General features: G+C 41.6%; 1 protein-coding gene across 1 annotated transcript; it reads left to right on the forward strand.

The window, feature by feature from the left end:
• The first annotated feature begins 269 nt into the window (after nt 1–269).
• On the forward strand, nt 270–7,549 carry LOC129783164 (transmembrane emp24 domain-containing protein 7). The gene is made up of 3 exons (XM_055793021.1): nt 270–648; nt 2,194–2,439; nt 4,963–7,549. The coding sequence occupies exons 1-3, from the start codon at nt 478–480 to the stop codon at nt 5,197–5,199; spliced, it is 654 nt and encodes a 217-aa protein (XP_055648996.1). The 5' UTR covers nt 270–477; the 3' UTR covers nt 5,200–7,549.
• Nucleotides 7,550–25,742: the final 18,193 nt, after the last annotated feature.

Genomic DNA, 25,742 nt, shown 5'->3' on the forward strand with positions numbered 1-25,742 from the left:
TATGTAAACTGAGCACCCCCCAGCAAAAAACCGGGATGAACAGCTCTTGCGCATGTGCCTATGGTACCTCTGGTGCCGAGGGGTCATCTGTGTGAACTTGGACACCACCTCAGCTCGCTGGTATCACAGCCGGGCCCCACTGCAGTGCCGGGCCGTCATGCTCCCTGACAACCGTTGTCAGACAACAAACGCACAACCGCGCACGGCAGAGGCGGGGAACGCCCCCTTTCACGCTAAACACCACGTCTATAAAACTATGGGGACTCACCCGGAAACGCTTCTATGAGGGCGGTACTAGGTGTCGTGGTTGCTTTCGGGTGTGTAGTGTGTTTCCTCAGTTAGGTTTCTCCGTCGTGACCGGTTGTCGCCGCAGACATCTTTTTCTGGATTCCGCGCCTGCTGGCTTCTGACGTGAGGCTGCCTTCTTTCCACCCGGTTCAATCTTTCTTACCATTAGTCCCCTCTGCACGCCGAGTGATGCTGTTACAGGGTTCCGGAACCGCGGGACCGTGGGGGTGGATGACGCTGCTGCTGGTGGTGGCCTGCACGGCACGGGCCTCTGAGCTCACTTTCGAGCTGCCTGACAATGCCAAGCAATGCTTCTACGAGGAGATTGTCCAGGACACTAAGTGCACCCTCGAGTTTCAGGTACTTCTTGCTTCCCTCGACTCCTGGGGAATCTTATGTTATTTCACTTTTACCGTTAATATTAGAGTTTTAATAACTTAATACTTATATAAATTGGTGGACACTCAAACTGTTATGTGAACAGCGTATCTGAAGTATTGCTTTTAGTGCTTGGCAACTCTGAATAAATCTTTATAGCATTATATGTTTTAATAAATATTTAAATATTTCAAATAAAATGTCTACTATTTTAGAAAGCTTCTGTATGCATGTAAAAGGGCTGTGCCTTTGGATAGAAGTCTCTTCATCCTTCAAGATGCTTTATCTTAAAGTCAAGAAGTTTAGAGCAGGGATTAAATTTACTAGCCTGAGCGTCATCAGAATAGTAGACTGTGAATATCTAAACTTCCAATTGCTCTTGCTGTGGTGATAGGATAGCTAGCCTGATTCTGCAGAACAATGTGCTGTAGACCAACAATAATTAAAGGCTGACAGTACTTGAGACACACGTATGAAGTTTTGAGTTGCTTGTAGGCATAATCTGAATGTGCTGGTATTGGAAAGAAATGCTGTCATTAATTGTGCAGGAGTGAAGCAGTAGAACTTCTAGAACATTGCTCTGTTGACGTGCACATATGAAAATGAGCCAGGCTGTAATACCTGTTCTATTGGACATATGCTATTCCTGCAACATAAAGCAGCTTGACCTAATAGGCTAGTTAGCTCCTTTATGTATGGCCTAAATTGTCTGTTTTACTGCTTTTTGGCAATCTCAACTTGCTGAATAAATTGCATGGATGGGCTTGTGGATATAGTAAATTACTGATTTATTACACTAATGTCTTTGTCCCGTCAAATTTCATCTACTCCAGCCTTTGCTATGGCACCAGTATCTTAAAGCAAAGTAACTAAAACTTCCCTCAAACCGTTAGAAAACTTATTGATTTAAAGAATCAGTCACCAATATTCAAGTGAGCAGAGGTTATCTTTATTCAGCAGCGCTGGGTGCATGGGGGATCGCTCCACCAGTCATGCACACCGAGGGGATTTTTCAGTCCCCTCTTTATACAAGTCACTCATACCTATTCATTAATTTTCCAGGAAATAATTTACATATTCATTACAATTCCAGGAACTCATTTACATATCTCACTAAACTAGTGACCATGATTTAAGTCCTTGTCTTTGCCACGTTGTATAAACAACAGGAACTTAGGACCAGATGGCTTTTTAAAGATGACAAATCCAAGGACTTAGCAATTAGTACATCTGTCATGTTAGCAATAAGGGTCCTTGGATGTTTCCCAACTTTTAGATAAAGATAAGTACATCATCCTATAGATAAGTGGTACATCATTCATTGTCATTACGTATCCTCAGTTTAAAAGATCTTATTTTTATTTGTTCTGTGAATCTTCCATAGGATGAGGATTTTGCAAACTGGTATTGGAATTATTTTTTTAAATTTATTTAATGTATTTTATTTTAAAACATTTGTTAGATCAAACAATTTGCAGTGCTAGTTGGATGTCTGTTCTGCTTAAGACAATTTCTTGTTGTTTTCAGGTGATCACTGGAGGTCATTATGATGTTGATTGTCGGTTGGAAGGTCCTGATGGTGCTGTATTATACAAAGAGATGAAGAAACAATACGATAGTTTCACATTTACTGCATCCAGAAATGGAACATACAAGTTCTGCTTCAGCAATGAGTTCTCTACTTTCACACACAAAACTGTGTACTTTGATTTCCAGGTTGGAGAAGATCCACCACTGTTTCCTAGTGAAAACAGAGCAACTGCACTTACTCAGGTAAAATATTGTTGTTTGACAGCAACTGTTAGGTTGAGGGTGTTTTTCAAATTCAACTGCATTAGATATCTGTATCACTGTTGAAAATGAATGGGTTGGAGCTTCTTTAAAATAAACTGAGTTACTAAAAGGGAACCTTTTCCAAAAATTAGAACTTATGGAATGCAGAGCTGAGGAGGAATTACCAAGTGTTTAAGTGGGAATTAGGGAAAATATACTGTGGCCTAGAGTTTAAGGGAACTTTTTTATGCCATGGTTCTGTCTGTGGAAGTGTGGATTCTATAAAGTGTAAAATATCAATGGAATGGGATTTTTGAAATTTCTGAACTTTGGAGAAACTTTGAGAACAATTTGGTTTTATAATAAAATTATTTAGAGTCTTTTTTTGAGGGGAAGACTTGAATGGTTGATCTCCTATGTAACTGTCACTTTTAAAATGGAAAGAGAATTCTAGCAAAATAAACAAATGAACAAAATCACTCATACTTAACTGGCTTCTAGATATGTAATTTATAAGACACTTAAGTGGCAAAGCAGTATTCTTGCTCTGGACTTATTTTCCTAATGTTCCCTTCTTTCTTCAAAATTTTAGTTTTATACCACTTCTGCCCAAACTAAATCAGCCAACTTCACTTGGAATGGTCACTTTGCGAATTCTCACTAACATTCTTACACTATAACTGTTGCCAAACTTCACTTTAAACAACCATTATAAAATGCTGGACACGGCCACTATTTTACTAGTTTAAACTCAATGGTAGAAATGCCAGTTCCCAAATATCCATCTTGCTCACTTGAATTTGTCCCATATAATTCTGCAGTGGCTAAAGATTTGTAATGAGTATGTGACTTGCTGTGAATTTGGTTATAATTCTTATCTCTTTCTTCTCATCACCTTTCTCCTACTTTATGTTGTCTTTTGATTCTTGATCCTGTAGCTCCCTATCTCCCTGCAATTTCTTTAGCCTTCATTCTGTGTGTTCTGTTACATGTTTTGGTTATTTGTGTATTGGGGGGTAGTGGGGGGTGTGTGTGTTTGGGGGGTTTTGTTGGTCAGTACTTTTGCACCAGTAGAGAGAGAGTATTGAGAACACAGAACATGCAGGTTCTAGATCCAGTATCTTTGCAGGCTGTGGGAGAAGATAAAAGAAAAAGTTTCACTTGGTTGTAGCATACATAATGCAAATCAGATCTTTGGGAAAGGAGAAGTTAACTTTCAAAGCATAACACATCTTTGGTAAGTAGGTTCTCTGCTGCAATTTTCTTGAGGCTTGTAGTATGACCAAATTTGGGCAGACTTTCACAGGGACTGTAAAAGGTAAATCCCTGAAACTAGACTTTGTTTAAATTTAAGGTCCCTGCTGCAGAGTAGAGGAGGGCTCTATAATTTAGCAGTGAAACAAATGGCAGAATTCAATGCATGAAATCTCTTCCTGAATTTTGTTTAGAAGAATATCTTGGACTTGTTCAAACACCTGTCCTGAAAGTCATCAACTTGAAAAACTGATTTGACACAGATATAAGTAACTGACAGTGGTTTTCATTAGGGTGTCAAACACTTCCTTTTATAATAGATTGTGGTTTTGATCTTCAGGAAATACTGTTTTTTAGGGGACAGCCAGTTGGTTAGTTGTTCTAAAACTTAAGTATTTTGAAGATATTAATTTCTTGATGGTCAAAAGACAGTCATGGGTACTGACTCTTACTTTCAGAAGATAAACTGAAAATGGAAGAAGTTTGTATAAAATGATCTAGGTCTTGGAAAGCCAGTAGTACATAGATTGAAAAGGTTAAGATTTTTCAGTTTGGAAAAGGGAATGTGATTCTTATGAAAGATGACAAGTGCAGTTGGACAATTTGGTCTTGAGTGTTTGTTATATGAATATGATAGGGAACATCCAGGAACACTGAAAGATGAGTTGTCCTTTAATCACTTTTTACATATGTGACTAATAGAAGGGTCTCATGCCAAAAGAGCGTGTTGAGGTCTGCAATCTAGATTTCAGGCTTTTGTGAAACTGAAGTTTCAAAATTATGCAATGAAGAATTACATACTTAGAAAAACTAAAAGTGTTTTAGTATCTACTATGCACATCTTAATGATATAAGAAACTTGCTAGCTATCTAAATCTGGAGAGAAATTTACTACTTGTTTTGCTGATATATGCGGAATTAACAAGTGTTGGATCACTGTCATATTTCAATACAGTGTTTATGTTCACTTTTGAATCCAAACATGCATGAATTTTAATATTCAGTTTGTGGTTCTTAGTCCATTACTTTTTGAGTCTGCAGTTTTGCATTCTTTGGTACTTCAGTGTTTAAATTCTGTGTTTAAATTCCTGTGTTTAAAACTTGATTGATATGTTAGATTTATAGTATATCAGTCCAACAGTGGACTGAGATAATCTTTCATCTGTAAAGCTATGTGAATCTTAATTTTAAATATCAAACCATAGAACTTCACAGAACAAGCATTAGAAGGGTTCTTAATTTGAGCTGTGTATTTGTTTGCTTCTCTAGATGGAGTCTGCGTGTGTTTCAATTCATGAAGCTTTGAAGTCTGTCATTGATTATCAGACTCATTTCCGGTTGAGAGAAGCACAAGGCCGCAGCAGAGCAGAGGATTTAAACACAAGAGTAGCCTATTGGTCAATAGGGGAAGCAATCATTCTTCTTGTAGTTAGTATTGGGCAGGTATTTCTCCTTAAAAGCTTCTTCTCAGATAAAAGAACTACGACAACCCGTGTTGGATCATAACTAGTAGTGATAATGCTTAGGGTCATTGTGCTATTCACTTGTGAAATTACTGTTCTACAATTAATTGTAGGTACAAAGGAACTAAATATGTGTAACATCTAAATGTCTACCCTTCCTCACTGATTAAAATCACAAAGCATACCCCAAAAGCTATGAAAAGGACACCCAATTTGAAATAAAGAGTAGACTTAATGTTTTCTAATACTTGTATTAAGTATCTGGCAAAGACCAGCCTCTTTTGGTTTTGCTGATTTTAATCAAAATTGAATTTGACTTTACTGATAAGATTGCCCATCTGTGGTATAATGCTTTAAAAGAACCCAACAATCTAGTGTCTGATGTGAAAGACAATACTTATTAAAAATTGATTTGACTTTTTCAGGCTGAATGTATTGGTTTATTATAAGCAAGCTAATGTGATGAACTGTAGCTGCAAAATGTATTGCACTGCTTTGATTTGCTGTAACAAAAAAAAATATCCAATCATATCCTTTGCTTATATGTAAAACTGTTGCAAGCTTGATATTACGTGATGGTGCAAATTCTCCACCTGCTTGGTAAATCTCAACTTTCAAAATCTGCTAAATTTTATACTTGAGTGTATTTGCTTAAACACATACTTTTCTACATTAAAATATAATGCATTTCCTCTCTTACAATGTTTTACTAAACAACTTCTAAATTGAGACTACTCAGGAAATGTGCTTTCTCTATTCAAAAACTTAAAATATTCAAGTTATTTTAAAAAATGCAATAAAATAGGGAATCTTGTAACTGTCACTAAAGCTGTGCAATCTCTACTTGTGCTGCTGCTGCTTGTCACATAGACCACAGGTAGCTTGATTTTTATCAAGCAATACAGCAACAGCACTGGACAGTTATATTGCATCCATCAGGCACATGCAAAGCTTTTTAATAAATTGTTTTCCTATTAAGAAGTCCATTTGATGATAGTACTGCATTGTGTGAGTGTTGTGAACTTTATTTTCCTGTTTGGTGCACTGATACATTATGGCCTTGTACATGTAATTGCCACTCTTATCTGTCAGTGGTCAGGAAATGTTTTAAATATTTTGGGGTATCTTTTTGGTAAATTTATAGATACATTGCTTCCACTGCTCATGTCTTTAGTTTATGTATTGTAATAAAAACTTGTTTTATTTGGATGTGGAAGATAGTAAATGTATGTACATACAAGTTGCTTGAATTGAGCTAGTCAAAATAAGGGTAAACTTTTTCAGATGGTTCTAGAGGAATAAATGAACTCTGACCAATTTTTAAGTGTGCACAAACCAAAACTAAGATGAAAAAAATTGGAGTTACTAACTCTAATTCAAAAGATTCCACTTAAACTAGTTTTCAGCAAGCAGAGAAAAAAATGCTAAATCCTCATTAGTTGCCTGTATTATTTCCAGTAAAACATTGATGAGTTTTGCATATACATATGTCCAAGTGGCACTTGGAGGCTCTGAATAATTGATCTAAGATGACCTCACTTTTAAAAAAAAAAATAAAAAAATAATTCTTTCCTCTGTTGTAAACTGATAAGCTACTCTTTCAGAACTGAAAAAAAATATTTAACACCTCAAAAATGAGTTAAAAGATCACAGGTATTAAAAAGCTTAATGTATATTATATTCAGAATTATGCATAATAATGTCCTTCTATCCTGTATTGAACTTGCAACATTGCAGTCCCATTTCTGAGATACAAACTTCCCTGAAATTGTAAGTCTCAAAGATCACAAAACAAAAAAGCTAGTGTGTTCTTTTTATGCCTGTACACTATTCTTAATTGTATCTATATGCTTTATCCTTGTTTCAGCAACTGATCTTCAGTATTTTTTTGCTTCATTACACAAATGGTGCAGTTTAGGTGCAAGAGTCAGTTAAAAACATGATTTAATTTTGATAGTGTCCATTATAATCTTTGAAGCCTGAATATCATTTCTTGAGTAGCTTTAATCACAACAAAAACATTTGTTTCAAAAATTCAAACTTTTTTTTCCCCACTCAGTTCTGTGTACTGTCAAAATTGGTAAACAATGGGGTAAACAAAGTATTACCTGGCTGTCACATACATGTCTCTAATTTTTCTTAATTTTTGAATGTGTTGAATGGGACTGTTTAGCACCCTATTATTCCTGCTGAGGTTTAGTGAATTTGAATTTTGCATTGAAATTATGTATCTCAACCAAATCTCTGGTATAATGCTGTATAATATGCAGCAATAGCTTAAAAATGCCTTTTTTGGGGGGGTTATGAAAAATATGATGCACATTTTAAAATTTAATGTATTTTTAAAATAAGTGATTGGATAGGATATAATAAAACATATGCTACCACTTCAACACTGGGTGAAGAATTTTTGTGATTATTTTTTTTTTTTTTGTTAAAGCTGCATATATGAATAGAATAGTTTAGTCAGTGGTGTGATATGCAACTAAATCACCCTGTGTTAAATGTGATACAACTGTGTTTGAAATTGTGGAAGGTTTCAACTATTCTTTGGATGTTTTATGTTTACATGATTTCTTTTCTTGTCCTGAAATGTTCTTGTTTTAATTTGAAGTGGGGGAAAAAAAGTTTGAATAAGACAAAAAGACCCTGTGGATGTTGTATGGGGAAAATACAAATTAATATATGAATGTGATCTGATTTGTTATTCAAAGCTTTTTGGAAGAATAATGCTCCTCTACCAAATGAAAACAAAACAATTTGAGAAGTCAGCCAGTATTTTAACACATTACCTTCAAAAGTGTTAATCCACCTGACATTTAATTGTTACTTCTATTACTGTATGTTGAGAATTGTACAAGTTGACTGTTGTTCATAATTAGACATGCTTTAAGGTCTTTGGAAAAACTCAAGTTAGACCAAGATGGCATGGTTACTGGCTCTTTGCTCAGCACATTATCAGTGCATGCAATAGTAAACCTGTTCCTGTTGGAGTGGAATTTTAAGTATTTGACTTCTGATGCCTGGAATGACTTGACCTATTGCATCTGTTCCTGTTAATACAGGATGATCTAGAAAGATTAATCTCTAGTGATGTCTAATGATGGAATATAAGCTTTAAGTAATTCTTATATGGTAGCTAGATGTGTGTTTGGAGGTATTTTATATTGTATAGCTTATTGTTGAATCTTAGCACATACCACTTCAACTTTTAAGTTTTAAAAACCTCATATAGTAACCATCACTGGTATGTGGGCATCTTCCAAAATGGCTTTTTCCCCTCCTGTTTTTTCTTCTCCGATGTTGGTTGCTCTACATTCAAAATCTTTCAAGAATATTTACACTAAGAGGTTTAAAGAAAGGGGTTTTTGCTAGAAATATGAGTAAATTCTACTCTTTCTGTGACATGTTACAGTTATAGTCAAATAGTGGTGTGGAGTATTTTTAGGTGCCTGGCACCCCAGGACTAGAAGGTAGCTTAAGATTGTGGTGGTGCACTGCACTGGGGGTGAGGGGGAAATAAGAGATGGTGCAGTGTTCTTCCTAGATCTCAATAAGAAAGGCCTGACAACAGATGGCTTAAAATAGCTGTTTTAATGTAATAGAATAAAAAGAGGAATATAGATAGCAAATACTATGGTCCCTTTAGATGCTGGGAAACCCATGTTTGTGAAGCACTTAGATGGATTTTCCTGTGGCATACTACACAGATTCCATCCATGGAAGAGTTCTTCCTCCCTCCTATGCCATAGTGCCTCTTATGTGTAACAAAATTCTACATCTTCTCCTGACAGGCTGGAACGTTATCTCTGTCATAACACCTGCCAGTTGCACAGTACAGGCTGGCATGGGGCATTCCAGCAAGTTTCTTTGCAGTGGCTGCTCATGCTAACATAGGGGCTTCTCAAGCCTCAAGTATGAGGCCTAATAAAGCAGATATGGCTTGTTCAAGATCATTAAATCCTCAAACAATGTCTTTCACAAGGCTCTCAATAGAGGTGGTTCAGAGCATGTTCCCACTGAAAACTGATCATCTTACCAAAACAAATAACTTTTTAAAAAGGAAAAGTAAAAAGATCTAAAGTAAAAAGTGGATCAGCTGACTGATATGACAGTGAATTCTTTTATCAAGGAAAAAGTGGAAACATGCTTTGGACTATTGCAACCCATCTTAAACAGATACCCTTAAATAGGTCTCTGTGGTGAGTTGACCCTATCTGGATGCCAGGTGCCCACTAAAGCTGCTCTATCACTCCCCTTTGTGCTGCTGCCCCCCCCCCCCCCCCCCCCCCCCAGCTGGACAAGGCAGAGAAAAATATAATGAAAAGCTTGTGGGTCAAGATAAGTACAGGGAGATCACTCAGCAATTACTGTCATGGGTAAAACAGACTCTACTTGGGGAAATTAATTTATTATCAATCAAGTCAGAGTTGGGTAATGACAAAATAAAAATCAAATCTAAAAACACCTTCCCCCCTACCCCTCCATTCTTCCCAGGTTTAACTTTACTCCCGATTTCTCTACTCTCCACATCCCCCCCCCCCCCCCCCCCCCCCCCCCCCCCAGCAGCACTGGGGAATGGGGGTTGTAGTCGCTTCATCACACATTGTCTCTGCTGCTCCTTCCTCCTCAGGGGGAGGACTCCTCATATTCTTCTGCTCCAGTGTGAGGTCCCTCCCATGGGAGACATGCCTCCACAAACTTCTTCAAAGTGAGTCCTTCCCACAAGCAATATAGTTCTTAATGAAGTGCTTCAGCATGGGTCCCTTCCACAGGGTGCAGTCCTTCAGGAACAGACTGTTCCAGTGTGGATCCTCCACAGGGTTACAAGTCCTGCCAGAAAACCTGCTCCAGAGTAGGTTCTTCTATGCATGGGTCCACAGGTCCTGCCAGGAGCCTGCTCCAGCATGGGCTTCCCATGGGGTCACAGCCTCCTTCAGGTGCATCCACTTGCTCTGGTGTGGGGTCCTCCACAGGTTGCAAGTGGATATCTTCTCCACTGTTAATCTCCATGGGCTGTAGGGTGACAGCCTGCCTCACCATGGTCTTCATCACAGGCTGCAGGGGAGTCTCTGCTCTGGTCCTGGAGCATGTCCTTCCCCCTCCTTCTTCACTGACCTTGGCATCTGCATAGTGGTTTCTCTCACATATTTTCACTCCTCACTCTGCTGCAGTTGCTGTTGCACAGCAACATTTTCCCCCCTTCTTAGATATGTTATCACAGAGGCACTACCACCATTACTGACTGGCTCAGCTTTGACCAGCGGTAGGTCCATTTTGGAGCCAGCAGGCATTGGCTTCATCAAACAGGGGAAGCTTCTAGCAGCTTCTCACAGAAGCCACCCCTGTAGCGCCCCTGCTACCAAAACCTTCCTGCTCAAATGCAATAGTCCTTCTTTTGGGACCTTATGATTCAGAGAGTGTGGATAACTTGCATCCTCCTAATATATAAATAGGCCTATATAATATATAAATATGCATATAATTATATATACATATATAGGCAGTTGTGATGGAGTCTTCATGAGTGTTGTGGTTTGGTCGTTGCTTCCTTCAGAATCTTAAGTACAGCAAAAGGTATCCTTATTCTCTTTACTTAAATCATAGAAGAAGGGATATGCTAATGAGAGTTTTAGGAGTTCTTAAATACTTTTTTATGAGTACTTGTACTATTTTTCCTCATTTTAGTTTTTTTCTTTGCTATTTGAATGATAATGGTCTATCTACACTGTGTTGAAAGAACACCCTATTCAATGCCAGATGCTAGAGTCTTCAATGATTGAATTGGTTTTGAATTTTCCTCTTAAAATGTGATGATCTAAAGTTGAAAGTGGAAGCCAAACTTCTTAATTTGGAAAATACAAAAATAATTGCATTTAAAACAGTTGTGAAATTTATCACTTTCTAGCTTTTGGAAAGCACTGATCATTAACAACAAACTGTCTTTCTAATATTTCATTAAATTAAACAGTGAAAACTGGGAGAAAGAAAAGTGTTTTCATTTTGAGATGACACAAAGGTGGATTTTTTAATGATACAAGATATTTTTGCTCTTGAATACCTTCTCTAAACAAAATAAAGTTTATATAAGCTCAGACTTACCCATTTTCTTGGAGTTGGGTTTTATGATAACAGAAGTAACTATAACACCAAACCCCCTTGCTTGGACTTTCATCTACTCTGTCTCTTCATGAGATGATTAGAAGAATCCCTTCTCTGCTGGAATTGTGTTGAATATATTTATACTTTAGTTTCATTAACAGGATTAGCATATGCCAGTTCATAACTCCTGCTAATAGTGCAAGTCAGCACACATAACAGAATCACAAAATGGTTGAGGTTGGAAGGGACCTCCAGAGGTCATCTGGTTCAACCCTTCTGCTCAAGCAGGGTCACCTAGAGCTGCTTGCCCAGGACTATGTCTATATGACTTTTGAATATCTCTGAGGAGGAGGTCTCCACAACCTCCCACAACCTCCCTGGGCAACCTGTTCCAGTGCTTAGTCACCCTCACAGTGAAAAAGTGTTTCCTGTGGTTTAATTTGTGCCCATTGCCTCTTGTCCTGTCACTGGGCACCACTGAAAAGAGCCTGGCTCTGTCTTCTTTGAGCCCTCCCTTCAGATATTTGCACACATTGATGAGATCTCTCCCCCCTCCCCTGAACCTTCTCTTCTCTAGGCTAAATAGTCCCAGCTCTCTCAGCCTTTCCTCATAGGAGATATGCTCCAGTCCCTTAATCATCTTATTGGCCCTGTGCTGGACTCACTCCAGTATGTCCATTACTCTCGTACTGGGGAGCCCAGATATGGACATAGTATTCCAGGTGGGGCTTTACCAGTGCTGAGGGCCCAAGTAGATAACTCCCCTCAACCTGCTGGCAGCACTCCCCCTAATGAAACCCAGGATACCATTTGGCCTATTTGCAGCAAGGACACATTACTGGCTCATGTTCAACTTGGTGTCCACTAGGACCCTCAGCTCCTTTTCTGCCAAGCTGCCTTCCAGCTGGGTGGCCCCCAGCATGTACTTGTGCTTGGGATTGTTCCTCCCCAGGTGCAGGATTTGGTATTTTGAAGAGGGTCCCACGTGGAGAGTTGGCCAAGTCACGACAATCACACCAATATGGCTACATGCCGTGCTCACTTTATTAAACAAACAGGTCATATTTATAACTTAAACCGACCGCTCACATGACTGCACACAGGTGATTGGATAAAAGTCTCTGGCCACGTGGGCGTCCGTGTCACTGATTGGTGAGCATGCTGCAGGTGTCTTACCAGAGTGTGCTGATGAGAGTGTGTTGATTTCGCAGTTCCCAGGACTTGCTCTGCACCTGGCTTCTTGTTTGTGCATAGCTTGTTTTCCTTCTCCCACTGCTTGTTCCCAGGACAATTTAAAGTTGCTCTGCAGCTTCAACTAACAGGCCTGGGTTGTCCAACCTGGACAATGGTAACATATGTCCTAGGTCCTTTAAAAATCCCTCTACATATCCCCCTTTTTCTTTTTAAACAATCCATGTCTGTTTCACAATAGATGTTAAACCTTTATTCAAAAAAGAAAATAAACAGCTAAAAACTAAAAACATTACAACAATGATTATAACAAAGCGTATTCCTTCCATCAAAAACTTCTTTAACCAACCTGTTATCCCCAGTCCTCTCAACCATTCATCAAAGGGATTATCATCAGCAAGAATATGCTTCATGTTTCCCTGCAGTTGTGACAACATCTTGTGCATCGATATGGAATGATCGGAAAGGTTCATACAACACATCCCTTCAAAATCCTCACAACCGTGTCCATGTGCTAATAACAAAAAATCTATTGCAGCTCTATTTTGTAACGTAGCATGCCTAACACTATCTACATCAAGCAATAACGAACTTAAAATCTGTGATGTAAGATTAAATTGTTTCTCTCCCCAGCACGCTAACCTTCATATATTCTTAGCATTTAATGCTGCCATTGCCCCTGGCATAAATATGGAGGCTAGGACATTTGCTGTTACTGAATGTAGATCGACTCGGTCATTACATGTTTCATCAAAGGTGCGCAGTGCCCTCTGTGATCTATGAGATTGTTGAGTCATTTTTAATAAGTCTTTCATATGTGGAGCAAACAAAGTTAAATGCCCTAAATAACATGGTCCACCGACAGGATACAAAGGAATCCCTGGCCACGCTCTGTCCCCACATATCAGAAAGACTCCTGGTGGCAACTGATAGCCCCCTCATACATCTATATGGAAACCCCCAGTTTTCAATTCACCCCAAATAGGTGAACCGGTTAGATTTTGAAACCCTGTATAAAACCCCCGTTCACCTTGACGTGTTAGCTATAACCGCCACGGGTCACCAAACTAAATTACTCCAGTGCCATTCACGGGTTGAAGTGGTGATGACATGCGGGTACAGTCTGCCATACCAGTTGCAGTTACATTAACATATTCAACAGGTACAACGCTACCCAATAGGTCTAACTCCTGCAAAGGTAAATGATGTGGCTGATTTAAATTCTCAATAACCGTCTTCTGCCACGCTGCATTACGCATAGAAGGCCAAACATATTGCCCATTTGGATTCATACATGTACCATTCTGATTGGAAGTCAGATCCACTGTTTTAACATTCCAAAACCCATCAAAGTTTTTTTCATTCTCTTGCAGGGGACTACCAATTAAACAAGTTCTAAAGGGGTTGTCATCTTGTTGCAGACTCAAACAAAAGCCTGTTACTCCCGTGATATTTGCCCATGTCACCCATATGTTTTTCCTAGGCAAGATGTCAAAAATACTTTGGCCAATGGGTAAAAAATTCATCAAGACCGCAAACCAAGTCCACCACTTAAACATGTTTAGTCCTACATTTTCCACTTTTTTTTTTTTTTTTTTTTTTACATTCCACCCCACAAATCTGTGCTTTCACTAGTCGTATGCTTTCTCTTGCTTCATGCCCGGTTACTAATCAAACACATACACTCTTTACGCCATTTACATTTAAGCTTTGGCTTACAGAACCGTTTTACCCCACATAAAACACATTGGCACAATACCCACGTTTTACATCCCTTACAACATAGACAGTTTATTCCATCTGCTCGCTCTGAGTCTTCTCTTCCGTCTTCTGATCTTGACATACAGGTCGCACAAACTTGCTAGGGACCCATCTAGGTCCTTTATCTGTGGAGATACAAAAATAACCTCTACCGATAAATAACACTGGATTAGGTCCTTCCCATATGCCTGAAGCCATATTTTTATACAGGACATTCAAACCAGGAACTGTAGTTGTTTGGTTCCCTTGTGCTGTTTGGTGATGTATAACAACAGGTGGTCCCTCTCTATCCTCCATAAGGGAGAGATAGTTTAAGGTAAACAACACCTTAGTCAACCGTTTAGTTCCATCTATGTCCTGCGATACTTTCTGTCTCTGAAGATAATCCTTCAGGGTACGGTTTGCCCTTTCAACAGCTGCTTGCCCCGTTGGGGAGTGAGGAGTCCCTTTGACGTGTTTAATTCCCCAAGCTGTCATAAACCTAGCGACTCGTTGACTACTATACGCTGGACCATTGTCTGTCTTTATTTCTACAGGTACTCCCATGACAGTCAAACAAGACATTAAGTGTCTCTCCACATGTAATGCCTTTTCTCCGGTTTGTGCAGTGGCCCATATAAAATGAGAATAGGTGTCAATTGTGACATGCACATACTTAAGCTTCCCAAAGTCAGGTACATGTGTTACATCCATTTGCCAAACCTGAAGTGCCTTCAGACCTTTTGGGTTAGTGCCCACCCCTAAACCAGGTCCATGATGACTACATTGAGGACAGGAGCGAACAATACCCTTTGCATCTGCTATGGGTATTTGATACTGTTGATGTAAAGACTTTGCATTTTGATGAAACATCTCATGGCTGTTACGAGCTTCTTCAAACTTATTTGTTGGAGGAGTTATTGCCGGACAGCTGACTGCTTCATCAGCTCTAGCATTACCTTCACCCAACCCAATGGTCCACTGATGACTTCTAACATGCATAATACTAAATTCATGTTTTCTCTGTCGAAGAGTACTACGCAGTCGTATAAACATTTCACCAAGATGTTGGTTCTTTGTCTCTCTCAACAAGACATCTTCAATGTGCTGTACTACACCAACTACATACAATGAGTCTAATACTATGTTTACAGGTGTGTTGTTCCAGCTTCCCAATGCCCAACACACTGCTTTCAGTTCTAAGGTTTGAAGGTTGTCCCGTGGTTCACCAGTGATCACTTGTTTCTGCAACTGATTATCGGATTGCCAAACACACGCAGCCTTCTTCATCTTTCGTCCTGCATCTGTAAACACCGTTGGCCCGTTAACTGGTCTTTTTGAGCGTAACGGTCTTGCAATCCACTGATAATGTTCTAACAACTCCAGAGAGGTCCTTTTGGCCGGTTGTTGTGTACAACACCTGTATAGCCCATCAAGGCTTCCTGTATGGCTGTTGAATGTCTCAGGAGCCACTCATAATCATCACCATGGACTGGAATACTGATATCTGCTGGTTCAGTCCCATCAATTTCAACAATCCTGTCTCTTCCTTTTCTCACCAAGGTCACTACTGCTTCAGGGCGACTTAAAATACGATGTCTGGGCTGCAATGGCAAAAACAACCACTCTAAAACAATCGCTGTATTTCCCCCCGTTTTTCTTTTGCCATTGTAAAATAAGGGCAAAAAGTGAAGTGGCAACATTACAAACCAAAAAAGATAACGGGTGAATTGCCATTCGGTGACCACACCAGCCAGTCTGAATCTTGCGGGACACAACTTCTAGGGCAGCCCGCTGTTCTGGTGAACAAGTTTGAGGACTGTTGGCTTTGGTGCCATGCAACCAGGATCAGAACGGTTACAAATCATCGTTAGTGAGGCCAACTATATTATGAACCCACTGTAGGTCTCCTAAAAGCCTTTGAGCATCATGCAGATTAGTTATTTGTGTAGTAAGAGTTACCTTCTGTGGTCGGATTTGAGCATCCGAGATGAGCCAGCCTAGATATTTCCATGGGGCCGAACGTTGAACCTTCTCAGGTGCCACAACCAAACCACATGATAGAAGGTGGTCAACAAGACATTTCATTTGATCATCTGAAATCCCTTGTTCAGCGACCAATAAAATATCGTCCATATAATGATAGATCAGGACATGAGGCCAACGCTGTCGTACCGGAACAAGTGCCCAATCTACAAAAGTCTGACACATCGTAGGAGAGTTCTTCATTCCTTGTAGTAAGACAACCCATTCATACCGTTTGACCAGAGCGGCACGGTTAATTGATGGCAGAGTGAATGCAAATCTTTGCGTGTCGTCAGGATGTAAGGGAATCGTAAGGAAACAGTCTTTCAAGTCTATCACGACAATTTGCCAATTCTGAGGGATCATTGTAGGAGTTGGAAGACCAGGTTGCAACGCTCCCATCACTGACATCTGATCATTAACCTTCCGTAAATCATGCAAGAGTCGCCATTTCCCAGTTTTCTTTGGTATCACAAAAATGGGAGTATTCCAAGGACTTGTAGAAGATTGAATATGACCTATTTTCAGTTGTTCCTGCACCAATTCCTCAGCAATGTGCAGCCGTTCTTCTGTTATCGGCCACCGGTCTACCCAGTTTGGCTTTTCTGTTAACTATGTAATCCTCAGTATGGGTTGGCTGCTGATCAGTGGCCATGGTGCAAAATGCTGATCAGTTTTCATAACTAGTCCCAATTGTGACAAAACATCCCATCCAATCAACCCAGATAGTGTGTGTGGGAGTTGCATTACATATGGCTGAACTACAATAGCCTGGCCATCTTCAAACTGCAATGTAATCAAGTCTTTACTCTGTTTTGGGACTTTTGCACCTCCTACTCCTACCACTTGGGTGATTGGAGCTTGCAGTTCCCAATTCTGGGGCCATAGATGTTGATTAATGATGGTGACATCTGCCCCAGAGTCTAATAGAGGTTCCAGACTAATTTGCTGACTGCCTTTCTTCAATCGAATCTTCTGATATGGTCTTTGATTAAGATCTAATGTGAAACACACCTCATGTCCGGTAGATCCAAAACCGTCTTCTCCTCTTATCTTAGATGTCTGGCCTTGTTGTCTGAGTTGCTCATAAGATTGTCGATGTGCAAGAAGGCTTTCATAGGGAAGTATTTGAGCAATTTTACTTCCTTTTGGAATAGTAACAGTTGGTTGTAATGCATAGGCCATAACTTGTACGTGTCCCGTAAAATCTGCATCAATTAACCCAGATAAAACAATTACTCCTTGCCTTCCTGTTGAAGATCTCCCTAATAAAAGTCCTCCAACTGCAGAATTCACGTTAGACAAAGGTCCTTTTACTTCAGTTGGAATTAAAGTCACTTCTTTATTATTCAAAGTTACTTCTACTGTGGTTGCCACATCCACCCTGAGACTCCCCCAGGTGGTTAGGACACGCTGGTATAAGAAACCACATTTCTCATCTGCGTTGTTGGGGCCTGTACTTGTGTCTTTGCGCGTAGACCCATAGCACTGTGCTGCATGTTTCCCGACCTGTTATATCTACAAACAGCAGTAGCATGTGAACCTAAGTTACATTTGTGACACCAAACAGTCTTTGAACAAGGACTCCTCATGTGTCCAGATTCACCACATTGATAACAAATACCAAATCCTGATTTACCATCATTCCCTTTTCGATGTCCACCTATATGATTTGTTAAGGCTGCTGCAATTATATGCCCTTGCTCCCTCATCGCAGCAGTAAAGGCAGCCACTTGGTTATTTTGTTCGACTTGAGTAGCTCTAATAAACATTTCATCTACAGGACTTCCTTGGGGTAGTGTTGCTAAGATCGCCCTTGTTCTTGGATTAGCCCCTTCAAAGGCGAGGGTGCGGAACAAGTGTTCCTGCAGGTCCAAAGGTAAATCAGAATTGTCCTTTAATGCTGCAGACAAACGGTCTACAAATTGTCCATAGGGCTCCGTTGTCCCCTGACGAACAGTGGTATAGGAAGCAGGTTTCTTCCTGTCTGGCACAGACAAAAGGGCTCGATGTGCTAAAGTTTGAGCAAGTCGATGCATTTGTATAGGATACTGCAATTGAACCTGCGTAGTAAAGTCCCTGCCCAGTTAACATATCTGCCCGTATACCATAAAGTGGATCTCCTATATTTGGATCTTGATGTTTATTTGCTTCCTCTAAGGCTAGTCTCTTCCACTCCCTCTCAAACATTAAATATTGAGAAGGAGTCAATAACAGGGAAGCAAGTCCAGCACAATCAGCAGGTGAGAGAATGTCTGCTGTGAAAATAAACTGTATGATCTGTCGTGCAGCCTCTGAACGCAGACCATGAGTAGTGACCGTTTGCTTTGCCTGTTGCAATATTTTCCAATCATGCGGCTCCCATTGTGCATCAAGGATATTAACCACTACTGGACAAGCTAATGAGCTAGTCATATGCCAGTCACCCTCCAAAATAGCATCATGAACAACACCAGACCAACACTGTAGAATTGGATCTTTTCCCGAGTTCAGCATTGGAGGGGTAGTTGGGCTAACTGGAGGAACTACAGGCATTGAAGTAGTAGGCAGGTTCATTTCAACTCGCTTTTCCATGTTTCTTAATTTATCTATTACCTCCTGTAAAGATTTCTCTGTATTGTTATCACAAAGCTTCTCCCCGCCTTCCTCCTCAAATTCGTCCAATGATGTTTCAGGAAGAGGAGGATACGACATTGGATGGCGCTTTTGCCCCCCTTGATTTGACCTACGAGCTGTAGCCACCCTCCTTTTTGGCCTTGCTCCACCCACAGCTCCAATTGGTGCAGCAGGACTCGCTGCTCCTCCTTCCTGGGGAGGCTCAACAGGCTCTTCCGGTTTTGGCTCAGTTACAACAGACCACTGAGGAGTAACTTCCGGTTTGTCTGCTGTCTTATCTAAAAACTCCTGTACTGTTGAACACGCAGAGGCTGACATACCCCTCATAGGACGAGTATGCCCAACTCCGAAAAATGTAGCCAAGAGAGAAGGCTTAGGTGAATCACCCTTCTGCTCTATTGGCTTTTCTACCACATCTCCTCCCAACGCTTCTATAGCTGCTGCCGCTACTTTTTTTTCCACCTTCATAGTTTCCAGAGTGTTAATTATAGATCGCCGCATAGCTCCTAATGCTTTAGCTTCTTTTCCTTCTTTACCTCCCTCGATCGTAGTATCCCAGAGACAATTTCCCACTTTTCTCCATTCCGTAATACTAAACAATAATGCGGGCTTGGGAATCTTATCCTTTTTTCGTGCCCAGTGAACTAAATCCTCCACTTCTGTTTCTTAAGTGCTCTCACCTCTCTTAAAGAGGATACTAGTTAAAAGTTTAATTGCCAGGTCTAGTTCCACTGCGGTCTTCCTCAGTGCTCCCCCGTCTCACAGAGAGGGTATCAGCAGAGAGCCCTGCTGCGTTTTTTTTTTACCTTGCGGTCTTCCTTAGTGCTCCCCCCTCTCTCAGAGAGGGTATCGGTGGAGAGCCCTGCCGCGTTTTATTTGTTGCGGTCTTCGTTAGTGCCCCCCTCTCTCTCAGAGAGGAAATCAGCGGAGAGCCCTGCTGTGATTTACTCGTCACGGTCTTACCTCCGGCGGGGGTGTGATCTGCAGCTCTACACCGAACTCTGGACTCTGCTTTTTGCCTTCCAGGTTCCGCCTGCCTCCGACCTCCAGCTCCCTAATCGGACAACGTCCCTTCAGGTCCGATGCACGGAGACTGCCGCATTTAAGCAAACAGCATTTAAGCTAAACCGCATTTAAGCGAACTGCATTTAAGCGACTAAATGGGTCCCTGTTCGGGCGCCAGACGAAGAGGGTCCCCTGTGGAGAGTCGGCCAAGTCACAACAATCACACCAATATGGCTACATGTCGTGCTCACTTTATTAAACAAACAGGTCATATTTATAACTTAAACCGACCGCTCACATGACTGCACACAGGTGATTGGATGAATGTTTCTGGTCACGTGGGCGTCCGTGTCGCTGATCGGTGAGCATGCTGCAGGTGTCTTATTAGAGTGTGCCAATGAGAGTGTGTTGATTTCGCAGTTCCCAGGACTTGCTCTGCACCTGGCTTCTTGTTTGTGCATAGCTTGTTTTCTTTTTCCCACTGCTTGTTCCAAGGACAATTTAAAGTTGCTCTGCAGCTTCAACTAACAGGCCTGGGTTGTCCAACCCGGACAATGGTAACATATGTCCTCGGTCCTTTAAAAATCCCTCTACAGCCTTCCTCCATCGGATTATGCTATCTCTGAGCACAGGCACCTTTCGGGGTGAGATGGGAGCTGGACAGTCCTGCTCACACCCTTCCACAGTGCTCTTCAGGGTCTTGCCTGTATCCCTCAGTGTTGATGCTGCAACCCCTCCTCCCCTAACTCCCCTAGATCTGCCATAAATCTATCTACAAGAAAAAAAGAAAAGCAGAGCTGAGATGCTCCATCCGTAACCCACAGGCTGGGGCAGGTTGCTAATTCTCCAGACACCTGAGAAATAAACCCCAACCAAACAATTTCGAGGCAGGAGGGGAAGGGGGTCAAAAAGCTTGTCAGAGCTTGTGTGTTGGTGAGAGGGCTGTGGGCGCGATGTCACCCTGGCTGCTCGGCAGCCTCTGCTGCGTGCTGGTGCGTGCTGGTGATGCTGGGTGGCAGCCCCACGGAGGAGGAGGAGAAGCTGATCCGGATGCTGGTGCTGCTGCAGCAGGATGACACCTAATTCTCGCTGGGGCAGATGCGGCCGGCTATCGAGTACGTAGTGCAGGGCCTGCGGGAGAGCAGCGACGGCCTGCAGCCCGGCTATACCTTCCAGCCCACCTATGAGGACTTGGCGTGCAGCAACCACACTGTCTTCGGCCTGGCGGACATGGTGGCCCTGCAGCGCCGCCACTCGACCGGCTGCTGGGGCACGTCTGCTAGTAGACGATGGCGCCGGTAGCTCAGCTGGCGGCGCACTGGGATGTCCCCATGCTGTCGGCGGGGGGGCTAATGGAGCCATGCCACACTGCTCTACAATGACAGCAACCCCAAGTGCAGCTGCTACTTTGCCATGTAGGGTGTCCATCTGGTCTTCCAGAAGGAGGCCTTCCACATGGCTGTGCACAGCTTCGATGAGAGCAGCTGCCACCTCGACATCATCTGTGCCCTTGATACAAAGATCAGCAGCATCCAAAACCCCTTGCTTTCTAACTTCGCTGAAGTGTGAAGCTAGGTGCGGCTGGGTAACGAGTCCAATATAATAAAACTCAATAACAGCAGACTGTTATTAAGTAAGGTATTTGTTACTGCAGTGCTGGGGTAGCACTGGGGATAGCTCCACCGTAAGCGCTCCAACAATCTGGCAAACTTTTAGAGACTATATACCATGAAGTTACACATATTCTTCAGATTTCCAATAACTCATTTACATATACATGAGATTTCCTGGAACTCATTAATATATGCAAATGTCTGGTTCGCATGCGTAGTCATCTTCCCTGGTGGTCTTTGGGTGGTCATTGGGGTCTTTAAATGAAGGCTTGTAGTCTTCTTCACTGTGCCCACTGACTGACCTTTACTTCTGCAAACTCAGTTCTGGGATCAATAGATCATATCCTTCGAGGCTATTGTTGCCATTCTCTGGTAACTTTCTTGTCTTTATGGTCCTGTGTAACCCTTCTCAAGATTTAGTTGTTTACCATGAGATTATCTCGGTGCCCCCTTATTTTACCCCAGATCCCTTATCTTATAACCATCCAGAGCCTCTTTTGTTGAGCTAAGTATCTAAGGTACTTACAACATCTTCCTTGGTTTCAGGGCCTTAACCTTTTCACCCTCCTGGCCAGCGAGAGGGGTGAGTGGCAGTGGGGCACCTGGCTTGGCTCCTCAACGGCTTTTGGTGGCATCTGGAGTTGGGGACTGGGGACGTGGTGCTGGGGCAGCAGGAGCACAGGAGATGGAAGATCCTGAGGGCGAGGGAGTCGTGTCCTATCTCTGCCGGTGGAGAAATTGGGCTGCAATGCTGGGCCAGCATCCCTGGGCCAGGCATCCCTCAATGGATGGGGGCCAGCTTCCCCAAGAAAAAGTTGTGCCCACAGAAGTTTATTAGAGCTTTGCCTCCTGCAGCAGGAAAGGGAGGCTCACTTTCAGAAACCGCACTAGGAGGGTTTTTGCGGCATAGTGAGAAATCAGCTTTTTGCTGGTGGTCTGGGTTACCCAAAACTGCCCACATCCACAGAGCAGCAAATCTGTTACTTATTCTCAGAGATTTTTGAAGTGAGTCTGTGTAAGTTCAATGGTTGAGCAAAGATGTTTTCTTCTCACCCTGCTGTGTCTTGCCCTGTCGAGTACTTCATAAATAACAAATGCATTTAGGGGAAGCAAGTTGTTTTGGTGGATGTGTGGATGCTAAACCTGTGAGTGTGTACGGTAATATTGCCACCAACTGTAAGCAAAACACTGGAGATAAATAGCTTGTAAAACATCTTGGAAACTCACCCCTGAACTGGATGAAATGGCTTTTCATCATGAAGTAGTAAAACCCTCAAAGTGTTTTGGAACATGGAAATTTGTAGTTGCATTTTAAAGTGAGATCTCACTGAGCAATACAAGGTTATGTGGGCTCATCAAAAAGGCATTTTCTGTTAGAGGCTTTTACCAGCCATAGGCTTCCTCAGTAAGTTATTGCAAAAAAAGAAAAGGTATATTCCAGGTGTGGACTGCAAGATCAAATTGAAGAAAGTCTTTAGCTGTTTTTCAAAAGAGGCATAGATGTACAAAGCGCTTTGTACAATTTTTACATCCCCAATTGTAGAAAGCATCAAAATTGGACCAATAAAGATCATGCCATGTGTGACTGGCACAACTGGTGTTATGGTGCCATAGGCTGCTGACAGCAGCCTCGCACTGCTGCTGTTGTTATGCTGCTGTGAATTCTTTAACATGCACAGGACTGTCTGAGGTAACTGAAGTCCAATAGCATATGGCTCTTTAATTCTCTCTTCACCAAAGCAGGTGCTTTTAAATATAGCTTTCCTAGTAAGTACCATTTGGTGAAATATACTGAATGGAGAGAAAGAAATGTGTAAGTGCTAGAGGAAACTGCTACATATGGAAAGATGATTTTTTTTTTTAATCAGCCTAACTTTTGCGTTTGTGTTTGGCTTTCCTGATGCTGAAAGCATAACAGTATGCTTACTGCAGGAAAAGACGAGTGTTTGCCCTTAGCCAAAGGGAGCTGTGGCTATTATGTGGGAACATGACTGATGGCTAAAGACAACCCTGCTCTTCAGACCGTGCTGACAGTCAGGAAAGAGAGGCTTGCTTTCAGCCCAAACTTAAATGCTTTGTTGAGCTGGGACCTTTGGTCTTACATTGTTCTGTAACTTGCAAATGAGTGAATGAAAGCAGTTGTCTGTCTGTCTTCTTCCCCCACCCTCCCATCCCACCCTGTGTGCCCTGTGGGGTGCCCTCCCTCTGTCTCACCTATTCATTTGTCCTCTGACTCATGCCACTACTGCAAAATGCAGCAAGTGGGGTCCTTCTGCCTCCACTTGTGCATTTCTGACTTTAAAAACTGACTGCAGGGTTCACCTTGCATGTTCCTCTAGGCCTGAGGAGTGGTCCTGCTGCTCATGACATTTTTCAGGTTGTCACAGTATTTTAAGTCATATATAATGTGAAGGATGCACCACATGCCTTAGCTGACCAGATGAGGTCTTCATTTTTCCTGGAGACTCCTTGGAGGTCCCCCCACAGGGAAGCAGGGCTAGTGGGTAAAAACATTTTTAGTTGGTTGGTCGGTTTTCTCACCAGTTTATAAGGGCTCCTGTATTGCACCTACTGTGACATCACCCTGTGCTCTGATCCTGCACCCTTTCCATTTCCAGAGATCACTGCTGGTGGTGGTCCTGAGTGGTGGGGCTTCCTTGAGCTGCTCTAAGTGGGAGTGGGCTTTCAAGCAGATACAGGATACATGCTCAAAACTCTCCCAGGGCTGAGAAAGAAGCTGGCCTCGTGGGTTAGGTGCTGCTGGCTGGGGGTTTGCACGACTCTTGGGGGTCCAGGAGGCAGGGGCGCACTCAGCCACACACCCATGTTTGCCAGCGGGTTCCTGTCCAGACCTCGGAGACACTTCAAAAGACTTGCATCTTGGAGCCACAAAAAAATTATGATGAAAAATACAATGATAAAAGTTAACCACTTGTTTTTAATTAATTTAATTAGTAGTTCAAGCTCACTTGTAGGCTTGGTTAGTCATGCTGCAGACTTGATGCTGTAGGCACAGGTTAGCCGCAATGGTCACAAACCCAGGACTGTGCTTAAACATGTTCTGCATAAGCATGTAGTTGAAGGGATGGCATAGCGAAGGGAACACTTACTCCTTTAACTGGAATTAAGCTCTAAGTATTTGCAGGATGAGTCAATAATCCTAATGAGGAGATTGAGACACAGACTCCTGAATCTGACCAGAAGACCCTTTATTAGTCCAAAACCCATGCTTATATATCCTTGTTCGCTGTTCAAGCACAACGTACTAAAATATCATTGGTTAATCAGTACCGTTCACACACTTCTTGGCTACATATAATTGGTTAATTACTAAGCTACAAAAACACTGAACTTCTTGCATTTTTTTTCTCTCTTCTTTCTTATCTCTGTGAGTTTCATGTTCTCAGCCAGCCGCCGAGACATGGCATCGCGCATCCGCTCAAGCCTTGCTTCATATCCCGTTTTTCTTCCAGGCGTTCAGCCAACCTTATCTTGCTTTCTTTCTTCTTTAGCCTTCAAGGTCCTTCACAGGCATCGTGGCCTCCAACATTTTCCATAAAGCTCTCTACATCCTAATAAATTTGGAATATTAGTATTAGAATTACTGTGGTCTGTGTGTATTATACTGGAGGGAGAACATTTTGTATGCGTGTGCACATACACATTTGTTTGTATACAATTGTAAGGTACAGATGCAGATTAAATACACATAATTTAAATTTTTGGGACACTGAGAGAGACTTGCCCATAGCTTATTTGCCTCAAAATCTTGAAATATGTAATCTTTGCTCTCCAGCTGGGTTAAAAACTACATCCAAATAGTTAATATTACTTCCCTTACATTCCTTTAGAGGCTTACAAAATATGACTTAAATGTATTTTAAAGTAGAGTTCCTCCTCCCTCTCATTTTTTATTCTTTTTGCTCAAGATCTTTTACTTGTGTTGTGGGAATTTCTTTGATTCCATTTACAGATTATAATTTTATGACAGATGTTAATTATAAAGATGAAGTCAAAGGGGAATTGGGAGGGCAGCAAGGAAATGTTTCAAAAGGAAATCTCTCACCTATACTGAGATTAGGAACAGTGAGAAAAATTCATTCCTGATGTGCATCTAGAAAAGATTTGATTCAAATTTTATTGTAAGAATTATTTTTCTTCTTCTTTTCCTTCATGCTAATATACCTCACAATAGTAATGAAATATGTCTTGCTCTGTTGCTCTGGAAATTATTATATTACTCTGCTATAATCAGTAGGACATAGCTATGGATGGTATAACTCTCCTGAAGTGT

Source organism: Falco peregrinus, chromosome W, assembly GCF_023634155.1.
Source record: "Falco peregrinus isolate bFalPer1 chromosome W, bFalPer1.pri, whole genome shotgun sequence".
NCBI lineage: Eukaryota > Metazoa > Chordata > Aves > Falconiformes > Falconidae > Falco > Falco peregrinus.